General features: G+C 40.3%; 1 protein-coding gene across 1 annotated transcript in view; it reads left to right on the top strand.

The window, feature by feature from the left end:
• The window catches only part of LOC134792712 (23 kDa integral membrane protein-like), a 49,258-nt gene extending 40,752 nt beyond the window's left edge, over positions 1-8,506 (top strand). The window contains exon 5 of the mRNA XM_063764010.1: positions 8,215-8,506. Coding sequence (XP_063620080.1) covers positions 8,215-8,379 — 165 coding nt within the window. The 3' untranslated portion in view covers positions 8,380-8,506. The remainder of the gene's footprint in view (positions 1-8,214) is intronic.
• Positions 8,507-13,577: the final 5,071 nt, after the last annotated feature.

Below are 13,577 nucleotides of genomic sequence, written 5' to 3'. Positions count from 1 at the left end.
TCGCCGAAATGCTTTTGTTTATAGGGCTATTTATAGAGATTAAATTATGTTCAAATTTTTATACGGCAACTTTCGCGTTGTCTAGTAATCTAGTTGATAATGAGTTTCTTGAGTTGCAAGCTACTCTCGTGGCTGTATTGAGGAAACTTTAGCTTTGCTAAGTAGAGGCTACAATAAGTACCCCATCAAGGAAAACTAGAAACTGTATGAATCTGGTTTGGTACAGTACAATCAATTAGCCGATAAAAGAGAACGAGACTGTACAGTTAGGTTATGTTGTACGACACAATTGCCACTTTGACGCCTCGCAACATTTGCAGTTGAGGTGGTATGTGGGTGCAGGTTGCAGCATATAGGTAAATATTTGTACAATACCTGGGCACGCTTACCAGTCCCATATTGGTCGAGGCGCAAAATTGCAGCGCCACTTTGGGGTTGTGCACAAATCACACGAGGTGTTTTCGGCTACTTTTTGACACAACCAACGTGATCTGTCGTGATTTTTTCGTGACCCACACCTCCCCTATCGAACCTCGCGTGATTTGTGCACAAGCCCTTTATGAATGGATATCATTTAGTCTCCATGCACTTTTGCAGATCACTGTACAAGTACAACCATCATAGAGAGCTTTGTTAATGTAATTTCCCTCGGAAATTATAACGAATCTTCTGCTATGTCTTTCCAGGTCAAAGCTGATCTTATTAAAATGTAAAGTAATCATCAAGTGCAAAGTTTAACTGTTCGTCGTTGCATCGTTAGTAGGTTGCATTTTATTAGAAGCAAAGGCTTGTTGTTAGCAATTTAGCTTCAAAGCAAGATGTTTAACATGACCTACACTTTTATCTGACATAAAAAGGGGTCGGCTGTTATCGTACTTGTACGTAACGGTGTATGGTATCTTTTTTAAAACCGTCGCAGTTAATGTGTCTGTTTTTAAACTGTGGCGGTGAAATGTGTCTGTTGTATTGTATGTAAAGTGTGCAGACTCATCTCCATTGCTAAGGTAAATACACGGTGGCTAAAAAATAACTGCATTCCCGTTGCCAGGGAGGTTTTGGGATTATACTGAGCAACTTTTACTATGGGACCAATCCCGAAATGGCGAAAAAAAAAATTACCGACCCCATAGAAAACGGACTAGCCAAAATGCCGAATTTAACAAACAGCCAAAATTTTTTTCCCGGTTGGTATTATGTAATTAAAATTAATTAATTAATTGGTGACAAACATCATTGGTGTGACAAAGGCGCAAAGGCTTCGGTGGCTCGGCCATCTTGAGCGAATGGAAGGTGATCGGGCGGTGAAAAGAGTGTTTGAGGGAAAACCGATAGGACGCCGCCCGGTCGGCCGACCTAGGTATCGATGGGCGGATGTGGTGGACGCTGATCTGCGCGAGCTACGGATTGAGAACTGGCGAGAAACGGCACAGGACCGGGATCAGTGGCGAGCAGTCGTATTGGAGGCCAAGATACACTTTGGGTCGCTGCGCCAGAGGAGTAAGTAAGTAAGTAAGGTTGGTTTCATAGTAAAAGTTGCTCAGTTTATAATCCCAAAATCTCCCTGGCAACGGGAATGCAGTTATTTTTTAGCCACCCTCTATTTTATTGACCTTGTTAGTTTTTGGAAGATTTTGGAAGCGGTGATCTTATTCTACAGCTCTGACTGTGAACGCAGGTCACAGGGCAATCGCTTCGTTTGGACGAATAGAAGTTGATTCTTTATATTTTCTTCATACATACTTTTTTTTAAGTATACTAATATTCTTTTAAAGTTTATTCTGGGATATTTAACTACTGTAATTTGCCATTAAACACTACGTATACGTAAGCACGTAGGTAAGCATATACCTTAAATCTTATTACACTCACGTTGCCATTTGCCACCGTACGAGGAAGTAATTTCGTAGGCTGAAAATGAAAAGCTACCATTTCACATTCCGGTCAATATAATTTCAATCTTATTCACCAGTTCTAAAGTTTATATTTGTGCAAATTTTCATTGTACTTGAACCGTTCTTGTTTTAAATTCACGATTCGTAAACTGAATGACTCAGCTGTAGGAACAATGGGAGCTTAGGATTCAATCTACAGCACTGCCAACATAAGTAGGCAATTGATTAAGCTATAATGAGCCATATTTTAAAACAGTAAGATACATGGTGAACTGCAGATAATTCAGTTCTTTCCTTGTGTGCTCTTAAGTTGTTACTGCTCTTAGTTTCTTATTGCAAGGATTAAACAATTCGTACAATTTAATAATATTATTATAAGCGTCTCAGTATGTCAACAAATTACCAACGAAACCAGTCAAACGTGCCTTGGTGCTTTAGAGGTTTTCAGTTTTCAACCAGTAGTTCGTGTAAAAACTATGTACTTATATTCTAACCATATCTTCGTCTGTAGGTATAGTTAGAATGATAACTAAAACTATTTACATTTCAAATTTCATCAAAATCGGTTTAGCGGTTTAACCCTCTAGAGAGTCTAGAGGCACACTTAGATATTATACGGCAAACATTACCACTCTGGGATAACAACATCTTTTTGTACCTATTTTATTCTTATGCATAATTTTTAGGACTTTAAAGAGGCGATGAGGCCGATGGGCGATGAGGCTGGGATCGTGTATTCTTTTACTCTCTGAACCGTCACAGGGAAGTATGTACTTATATAGCTACTGACAAAAGTAACCTTTTTTCACACAATTTCCATTTCAGGAGAAAACGTTTTCCACTAACTAAATCTTAACATATGACTTTGATTTTGATGACGAGTGATTTTTATTGTATGGCAAATTTTGAAAAAAAAAAAAGGAAAAATTATAAACCTAGTTTTTCATTGTGTCAATAAGATACCTACTAAAAATCATGGAGAATGGAAAATATTTAGAAGTGGAAGAACGTTTTTTCTTTTTGCGTGGACGATCACGTGCTTACTACCCGACTTCCCTGTCAGATCAGACAGATAAACAGGTATTACGAGCGTCTAAAACCCGCTTCACAGCCGCGAACGCGAGTGTGTAGTCGATTTCGCAGATGTGGAGCGATTCGCGCACGAGTGTGAAGGGGGCTTAATAATCAACGTGGGAGGACCCTTGAATAGCGACAAGAGTGCGTATTATACGCTATTAGACTATTTAGACTTATTATCAGTGTGGGACAATGTTGTTGTGTTTTACAGTCAGCCTCATCATCATCATCATAACTTAAGAGCTTTGCTTATCGGTGGAGTAATCGCCAATTTCTTTCTTGTGCCAGTCTTTTAATTTACTCATTCGACGCATTATTTTTTATTTGGCTGAGATAAGTAATTCTAGGTCTCCCTTCTTCTCTTGTCTTTTCAATCCTGCCTTCCAGGATGTTTAGGAAAAAGTTGGCATGCCGTATAAGGTGTCCTACCATCAGTATCAGCCTCTCGTATGGCTTATTGCATTTAACAAGCATCGCTTTTCTCCTATCATACTCAGGACCTTTTTATTCACAGTCAGCCTCAGAAGAACCTAACTATGCTGTCGAGTTATAAAATGTAGTGCTATTGGCGAAAAGTTTCCAAGAAGTTGTAAAAGTTCTGAAATTTCAGAAAAAATCACGAAAATCACAAAATCATGTACATACTTTAGTTTGAATTTGGTACTTACTGTACTTAGTTGAATTTTTTTTGTTCATAATGAGACTTTTCGCTGGAACGAGTCACTAACAGTCAATAAGTAGGTACCTACTTCCCTCTGACGGTTCAGAGTAAAAGAATACACGATCCCAGCCTCATCGCCCATCGGCCTCATCGCCTCTTTAAAGTCCTAAAAATTATGCATAAGAATAAAATAGGTACAAAAAGATGTTGTTATCCCAGAGTGGTAATGTTTGCCGTATAATATCTAAGTGTGCCTCTAGACTCTCTAGAGGGTTAAACCGCTAAACCGATTTTGATGAAATTTGAAATGTAAATAGTTTTAGTTATCATTCTAACTATACCTACAGACGAAGATATGGTTAGAATATAAGTACATAGTTTTTACACGAACTACTGGTTGAAAACTGAAAACCTCTAAAGCACCAAGGCACGTTTGACTGCTTTCGTTGGTAATTTGTTGACATACTGAGACGCTTATAATAATATTATTATAGCGGAAATATATGGAGGAATGGTTCTTGTCATCCGCCTGCAGCGGAGAACCTTGCTCTTGATTTTCTGTAAATCTCTCACCAGTGGCTCCGAGTAACTGTTGTACACGCAGTGGCCACGCCCTGGTAAACCACGTTGGCACGTGGGCTAAACCTGGTTGAGGGGGACCGTGATCGCGGTCTTTAAGCGGGCACCTCCCGCTACGTGTAAAAGTCTGGTTTGGTTGGAAAGGCGAGCCGCAGCTGATAAGCAAACGGTTTCGGCAGACCCTGCAAGCCAGCAAAGCTTTGCCTAAAGCTTAGGGCGACGTTAGAGGTCAAAGTTAACGTCGGTCAGAGGCTGCATCCGGACCCCTTTCTGGTCGTAACGGTCTCCCGTTCCACCGGGTACAGAGGGGCGAGGAAGAGTGAGTGCTCCTGTGTCTGCGCGCATACTTGAGCACTATAATATGTCCTGCGCAATTGACTGATACTGGTTAACGGACTCCGAGGATGATGATGATGTTGAATTGACATTTTGTGCTGTCTATTTTAGGCCATGTTAATTACGAATATTATCCATGCAACAAAAGATGCACCTACGCATCTGCCGGACTAATTGCCTTAGAACTAAAATAACTATGATGCCGGCACCAAATGTCAACAGAAATAAACATGGTGTCAGTGTACGGACGGACGTAAGGCATCTATTATATTATATAAAGGTGAATTAAAAAGGACATTCGGGAACAGTAGTCATGACTCATAATAATTTTATGAGAGCAAGAGCTTGTGCAGATATTTTTGAGGGCTACTCGATCTAAGTAAATGGTAGATTATTCTAGGATCATCTACAATACATATGCATAGCATAGGTAAGTAATAGCCCCTTTAACAATTCTTATACAGGTTGGCTAAAAAACAAGTACATTCCCGTTGCTAGGGAGCTTTTGGGAATATACTCAGCAACTTTTACTATGGGACCAACCCCGTAATCGCGAAAAAAAATACCCTCCCATAGAAAATAGACCAGCCAAAATGTATGAAGCAGTCAAATTTTTTTTCGCGATTTCGAGGTTGGTCCTATAGTCCTATATAGTGATCCAAAAGACTCGAGCCCTGTTAGCTCTTTTTTTAGGGCTCGCCTCATCTCTTGACGCCTAAAAGGCTAAAAGCCTATTTTACTAATGAAATAAAAAAGGTTTCTAGCCTTTTAGGCGTCAAGAAATGAGGCGAGCCCTAAAAAAAGGCGAGTCCTATAGTACAAGTTGCTCAGTATAATCCCAAAACCTTCCTGCAGGCAACGGGAATTCACTTATTTTTAGCCACCATGTATTTAAATCCTCTAGCCGTTCACAAACCAATTCTGGGTACCTAATATGAAATTTTGATTTGTCATTATAAAGATTCAAAGTACAATGGAATTGGATGCCTTTTTATAGGTCTCTGGGCGGCTTAAGGATAAGAGTGAGATGAGTCAGTGTAAAAACCTAACGATTCTTAATTTTGTTTATTTTGGCCCATAAAAATTATTGCCTACGATTAACCTTGCGATGCCTGGGTGTAAATCCCTGACTAACATTAACAAGTGACGTCACAATTGCACCTTGTAGAAAATGGTTGACGCATCATGTTATATGAGTAGCTTACGTTTAAGGCAATGCCTTGGCAGGTTGACTCGTATGGCAAGTGGCAAGGTGATGTAATTGAACCGAATTTGCGATATGAGAGGTTATGTAAACAGTTCAGTTCTGAGAATGCTGTGACGAGTCTTCGTATGGATGTGATGTTATCAAAATAAGTAGGCATGAGTGTAGGAATATTTTTGAACATTGTGAAACAATGTTTACACATTTTTCAAGTGTATAATTGTATATATTGATATAAAGTCTTTTGAACTTGTCTTTGCTGCTTGTCTTATTTTTTCGCTTGGATATTTAGCCGATTTACATAAGGGCCACCCCACACTAATGTCTTTTGAGCGTCGGCGTCTAGTCAGCGCTATGGACAGTGGCGTGGCTGGGCAGTTGCGCCAACGTTGGTTTCGAGCAACGTTGCATAGCGCTGACTATCGTTTCATCCTTCCTTTCGATACCTCTCCTCTTCCCCATAGGGCAGTGTTTCTTAAGAAAATAGAGTCATTATTCGGACAAAAACCATTAAAGGCTCCGTCACACAGGCGCGTTTTGCGGGCGGCGCGTGAGTGGGGCGCGCCGCTTTTACATATAAAACGCCCGGAATACGCGCCTGTGTGACGGAACCTTTACTCCATGAAACTCCTGATAAATATTCGGGTCGGGACCTCGTACTAAACTTCAACGGTGACAGTGTGGCATTGTTCAAACCATAAGTACCCAATAATTATTTAAACCATGACAATGATATCCAATCAAAGACAACAACAATAACTTTATTGCGTGTATGACCTTGATAAGCCGTGAGGTAATCTCTAGAGGACTATACATTTAGTTCCCATTGCTTTTATAAATGAGTACTTATACCTAACTCTGGTCCCTGATTACGTGTAGTTGGTATGAAGCCCGAAGTCATACTTAAATTGGTATGGGTATGATGGCCGTCATTAATATGCTGCGTATGCAAAGTACGCAACAATGTAAGGTCGTCACGTGTATGTAAATAATAACAATCTATGACTACCTTGGTAATGCCATTTTCTTTACCTAGATGTCCTAGATGAGACCTGGGCTGGTCCCTCCAAACGTTAAGGTTTTCTGGCCTAGATAACCTGCTGCTATCCCTATTCGTCATAGTGGCGGATTTGCATTTCTGACCGCCCTAGGTTCCAGCCCCAAGCCCTCTTGTGATTACTAGCCGCTCCTTTCTCAGCACCCATAATAATAGATTGCTGTCTTGCTGCCGCCCCTAATGCTCTAAGCCCGGGCATACTGGGCCTTAGGGCAAATCCGCTACTGATTCGTCAGCAGTTTTTTGGATCATGACAATTTGTGATATTTTTAGGCTAAAGGTACATCAATCAAATTATCAAAGATCTAATAATAGCTTTTTGAGTTTGGTTGGTTACAGTGTTTGAAATTTTGAAGAAAGAGTATAGTACCTACCTAACGAGAGATTTATTTTAAACGTGAGTCAGACATGAACGAAAATACGACAATGTTTGAATTGTAAAGTTAATAAATATTATTTTTATTTCAGTTAAATATTTTCACAGTGTGGAACACGAGTAAATCACGGCAGCTTATTTCAAAACAAGAACACGAATGTTTCGGCTTAGTGGCCAGCCGCAGGTTTCGCGTTACAGTCCTCTTTGTTTCATGACTTACGCGTTTCCAGCCAGTTACAAATTACGAGATTGTCAACAAATAACAACCGTTGAAATTCCTATCGTAACAAAACGACCCTCTTCATTTAAATCTGAACTTTATTTTCGAAGCAGCTAGATTACTTTTGCAATGTTTAAGTTGAGTGAGATAAGAGGTTGGTGAAGAAAGCAATTGAAATACCGACCGTTCAGAGGCGCTTTGTTCCAATTTTAAAAACAAGTGGTCTTTGTCGGGTATGACGTTGTTAGAGATGTGGATCTTTGCTATTTGTTTGGAGGCTGATAAGTTTCTGGCTGATAAAAATATAAGAAGTTCTTTGTAGAAGTTTAGAACATTTAACTCTTAAAACAACATCGTGCTTACTATGTGAAGTGTGAACCTTAACATTGTTGATGTATTCATAAAATAAACTACAGTTTTTAATTTATGCCTCTAGTTATGTAGGTTAAGCTTAACCATCCCTCTGTGTTTCTTGAAGATATTATCTGTTCAATAATATTCACTCATATATTGACTAGATATTTTGCTCTAGCTTTGTCCTATTCTACTGGTTTGATTTGTACTAAGGCAAGCTTTATGAGAGATTTAGGAGCTCAGGAGTTACTTACTCAAAGATGTGTACCATTCTTTTTCACGCGTGAACAGCTCTTCAACGCAGTATGTATGGAAACTTTATAACACACTAAATATCGATGGTACCATTACATATGTGGAGCAATTGGAGCATTAGCATCGTGACCGCATAGGCAAGAAGTTAGGAGCAAGTTGCTACCAACATAGAGCATAAAATTAACAACATCTCTCTTCCACAGAGCTCCGGTATATTCTGCACGTTCTTCCTCGCGCACGCCATCCGGTTGCGTCGGCGCGCGTCTATCAGAAACTCCTCATCCCTACGCGAAGCTGCCCTCTCTGCTGCTCCTGACGACTCGTTGCTGTCGCCTAGCGCGCCTGCACATACCCTGCCTAAGTATTAGACTATATTCCATCCGGTTGCGTCGGCGCGCGTCCATCAGAAACTCCTCATCCCTACGCGAAGCTGCCCTCTCTGCTGCTCCTGACGACTCGTTGCTGTCGCCTAGCGCGCCTGCACATACCCTGCCTAAGTATTAGACTATATTCCATCCGGTTGCGTCGGCACGCGTCTATCAGAAACTCCTCATCCCTACGCGAAGCTGCCCTCTCTGCTGCTCCTGACGACTCGTTGCTGTCGCCTAGCGCGCCTGCACATACCCTGCCTAAGTATTAGACTATATTCCATCCGGTTGCGTCGGCACGCGTCTATCAGAAACTCCTCATCCCTACGCGAAGCTGCCCTCTCTGCTGCTCCTGACGACTCGTTGCTGTCGCCTAGCGCGCCTGCACATACCCTGCCTAAGTATTAGACTATATTCCATCCGGTTGCGTCGGCACGCGTCTATCAGAAACTCCTCATCCCTACGCGAAGCTGCCCTCTCTGCTGCTCCTGACGACTCGTTGCTGTCGCCTAGCGCGCCTGCACATACCCTGCCAAAGTATTAGACTATATTCCATCCGGTTGCGTCGGCACGCGTCTATCAGAAACTCCTCATCCCTACGCGAAGCTGCCCTCTCTGCTGCTCCTGACGACTCGTTGCTGTCGCATAGCGCGCCAGCACATACCCTGCCAAAGTATTAGACTATATTCCATCCGGTTGCGTCGGCGCGCGTCCATCAGAAACTCCTCATCCCTACGCGAAGCTGCCCTCTCTGCTGCTCCTGACGACTCGTTGCTGTCGCATAGCGCGCCTGCACATACCCTGCCAAAGTATTAGACTATATTCCATCCGGTTGCGTCGGCACGCGTCTATCAGAAACTCCTCATCCCTACGCGAAGCTGCCCTCTCTGCTGCTCCTGACGACTCGTTGCTGTCGCATAGCGCGCCTGCACATACCCTGCCAAAGTATTAGACTATATTCCATCCGGTTGCGTCGGCACGCGTCTATCAGAAACTCCTCATCCCTACGCGAAGCTGCCCTCTCTGCTGCTCCTGACGACTCGTTGCTGTCGCCTAGCGCGCCTGCACATACCCTGCCAAAGTATTAGACTATATTCCATCCGGTTGCGTCGGCACGCGTCTATCAGAAACTCCTCATCCCTACGCGAAGCTGCCCTCTCTGCTGCTCCTGACGACTCGTTGCTGTCGCATAGCGCGCCAGCACATACCCTGCCAAAGTATTAGACTATATTCCATCCGGTTGCGTCGGCGCGCGTCCATCAGAAACTCCTCATCCCTACGCGAAGCTGCCCTCTCTGCTGCTCCTGACGACTCGTTGCTGTCGCATAGCGCGCCTGCACATACCCTGCCAAAAGTATTAGACTATATTCCATCCGGTTGCGTCGGCGCGCGTCCATCAGAAACTCCTCATCCCTACGCGAAGCTGCCCTCTCTGCTGCTCCTGACGACTCGTTGCTGTCGCATAGCGCGCCAGCACATACCCTGCCTAAGTATTAGACTATATTCCATCCGGTTGCGTCGGCGCGCGTCCATCAGAAACTCCTCATCCCTACGCGAAGCTGCCCTCTCTGCTGCTCCTGACGACTCGTTGCTGTCGCCCAGCGCGCCTGCACATACCCTGCCTGCCAAAGTATTAGTCTACTTTCTAAATTAAAAGCCAAGGCGAGAGTTCTGGAGTCTCATCGTGGACCTGAGTTTTTCCATGCAAGACGAGACGCCTGCTCGCGCCTTGTCTTAAAAATATTAGGACAGATGATGAGTGAATTACCTTTGATCCTTATCCAGAATCCTTGAAAATATTAAGGTAAATTGACTCAGTCTCATTGTTATATGAGACTTACCTTGTTTGACGCCACGACACTTATGCGACGACGTCAAAATTGACTAAGTGTTTATCCTCTTTCCGGATGCAGCCCGGAAAACGCTAAACTTAGGAAAAATTACAGTATATTGCTTTTCATGGTGTTAAAACAGATCCAGGCAAAGATTAGGAAAATAATGCGATTAGCAGAAAAAGTGTACTTTGTTACACTAAAAAGCATACAATTAATCACCATAATTGAGTTTAAAAATAAGTATGTATACCTACTCCGTCGACGCTGAGGTCGTTGAGTACTTTTGTATTCCATATGACAATTACAAGAGCTATCAGGCTAAATTATAAGTAATTCTTCTAAAATGTTATTAATTTCTGCTGGAATGACGTTCTCCCATCTTGCCAAAGCTTTAAGAACCTGTAGAATAGCTATAAAAATGACTGATCGCAACAACATACATATTTATTTCAAAGTTTTTAGACATCTATCCCTAATCAAAGTATTGGTTTAGTAAATAGGCACCAAGTCTTATAGTTCTAAATACTCTAACCTCTTACAAATATGACAGGACTTAAATATACCTACATGTGTCTCTTACGTATAATAATCAATTAAATATAAATACTAAGTCACGCCTCCGCGACCACGTGCTTACCTGTTTACCAATGCAATCAAGATTATGATCAGACAGAAAAGGTAGGCACTTATGAAATTATATCTCTATTACGTGTTATTATATTATTACTTTATTTAAGACCCTGGATTTATCTTAAACTAATAACACACGAGATAACAATCATTTCTCAAGACCATCTTCGTGAATTAAACACTTTTTTGCTGAAGAGACGTCAAATAGGTACCTATAAGTAGGTATTGCTGCCTTAAGTGATTGTAATTTTGACTTGTGTGTTGGTTCATTTAAACATTATATGTAGGAGCTATGAAGATGTTACAATGTCTTATAACTTTGACGCGTGTCTAATAGACTCCTCTGTAATATGAAATGTAAAAATAAAAGTGAATAACTCTAGATTTTGTCACTTTTTAATACGAGTTTGTACCATGGTTGTATTATTTACTATGAAAAATGTCTGTTTTACCGACAAAATTTACTTAAGTTAGACGTCCGATTGCTCGTCTCTGTTCCAGTAGGTACACTGGTACACCCTTTATGTATGAATTCCAATTATAATGTATGCAATTTTGCAGTAGTACATACATATATGTATACTACAAATTTAGGTCATTATCAGATTTATCAGTATCAGTGACAATAGCATGTCGTCAGGTGACAAGCGAAACTCACTAATTACCACCACAAGTTCATAGCCTTAGTGAACCATATTAGTACTACAAGAAGGTCGATTTTTGTTTAAATTATTTTTAGTAATTAGTGACTTTTGCTTGTCACCTGACGACGTCATCTATTGGGCATTGGTATGTCGGGCATTGGGACGTTTACCTTGTCTATGTTTTGGTAAACGGTCGTCAACATTTTTCTAATTATACCTTTAGTATTATTTAATAGTTTTCTACATGAAAAATGCATTTGTCCGTATACTCAGTTATTTTATTCATAACACAGGTTGAATGTTGTGTTTTTGCTAAGCTATATTATTATTTCGGACCTTAATAGATAATATGTCACAAAATGGAATACCATTATTATGTCGTTAGATGTAATTTACTCGTGCGTATATACTTTAATAATAAGTATTTTTGAAGCGTGTATTTTAGTGTGACAAAGCCTAAAAATCAGAGAAAGACAAATGTGTGTTTTTAATTTTATTCTATTTTTATCCTCTAACCGCCCAGAGAAGCCTATAAAAAGGTCTCCCGTTCTATTCTAGCTAATTTGAATTTTTATTTTGAGAAATCACAATTGCATTTTGTCGTGCAAGTTTTGATGTCTGAGCGGCTAGGGGATTAACATTTGTATGTAATAAGTAGATTATTTGCGTCCAAGAATAATAAACATATTCAGTAAGTACTTAATGGGTCATGTAAGAATTTTCAAGTTCAAGCCGTGACTGAAAATAACCCACTTGTTGAAAAGAACAGGAAGCCTTTTTATAGCCTTCTGGGCGGAAACCTATAAAAAGGCCTCCTGTTCCATTCTAATTTGAATCTTTATTTTGAGAAATCAAACTTGTATAACTTGGGATAAACATTTGTATGAAATAAGTAACTTATTTGCGTCCAAGAATAATAAACATAATTCAGTATAAGTACTTAATGGGTCATGTAAGAATTTTCAAATTCAAGCCTAAAAATAACCCACTTGTTGAAGATGCGTCATTCCGCGTCTCGCATTTCGTAAACATCAACTAAGATGCATATGAAGTCATGCACGTCAGACGTCCGTCATTTTTCTTTGAAAACCGATGTCCTGGAGTTTTTCGTCATTTATATGGCATTATTGTACGTTTAAAACTATTAGGTACGCAGTTAAAATTATTTGCTCAATACTCGGTTTTGATTGGTTGTGGTCTGATGGATTAAAAAAAAATTAAAATTTGTAATAGCTACCTACAGATGTAGTGCATAATTGTTTTCCATCGTGTTTTCTCGGAAACGTTCGTATTTACTTCAGTTAACCTCGGTAATTTTTGTACTGAGACTGACTGAAATAGCAAGACACGTTCGTATGTAACTTCCGTGAAAATATGATGGAAAATAATTATACACTACATCTGTACGAAACAATGATATTTTGACAGATTATGAATGAAAAATGTGTGCATTACAAGTGCTTTTAAAGCTCAATCAGAATATTTTGGTTAGATATATATGCTTACTTTATAGCTACGTAACTTGCTAAATTACTATCAAGTTTATTCGACGATTTACCCTAAATTACCGTGAATTAAAGATTGAAGTGGATTTTCAATCTTCATTTTAATCAAAGTGTAACGTAATGCTCGAGTTTTAAAACGTACCTACCTACATATACCTATTATAGTCGATGTCAAAGATACGGTTACACTTTTAAACTTTATTCCTTTATAATAGTGAAAAAATGTAAACCAAATGACGTCGACTGTATGTGCCTAAGAGTAAGTTTTCCGAGTCATAGAAACGTTAAATTCTAAAACAACAATTTAACGTATTGATATTCGATTTATAGTAGATTGTTAACCAAGGGTTGAAAGAAACCCATTTCTGTCGAGGTAGTTTGGCGCTCGAACGCAGTGAGAGCGCCAATAGTCCGAGACGGAAATGGTGCCTTTCACCCGAGTTAAACACTCTACTTTTCATATCGAATGCGAGGAAACCAAACAAGACAAGGCAATTTCGCAAAATCAGTAATTGAAGTACCCAATAGACCTACGGCCATGATATTTTTCCTTAGGACTTACTTGCAATCGGAGCCTTTACATG

The sequence above is a fragment of the Cydia splendana genome, chromosome 8 (genome assembly GCF_910591565.1).
Source record: "Cydia splendana chromosome 8, ilCydSple1.2, whole genome shotgun sequence".
In the NCBI taxonomy this organism is placed as follows: Eukaryota; Metazoa; Arthropoda; class Insecta; order Lepidoptera; family Tortricidae; genus Cydia; species Cydia splendana.
The sequence above is the reverse complement of the archived record's forward strand: the minus strand, read 5'-3'. Positions and strand labels throughout refer to the sequence as shown.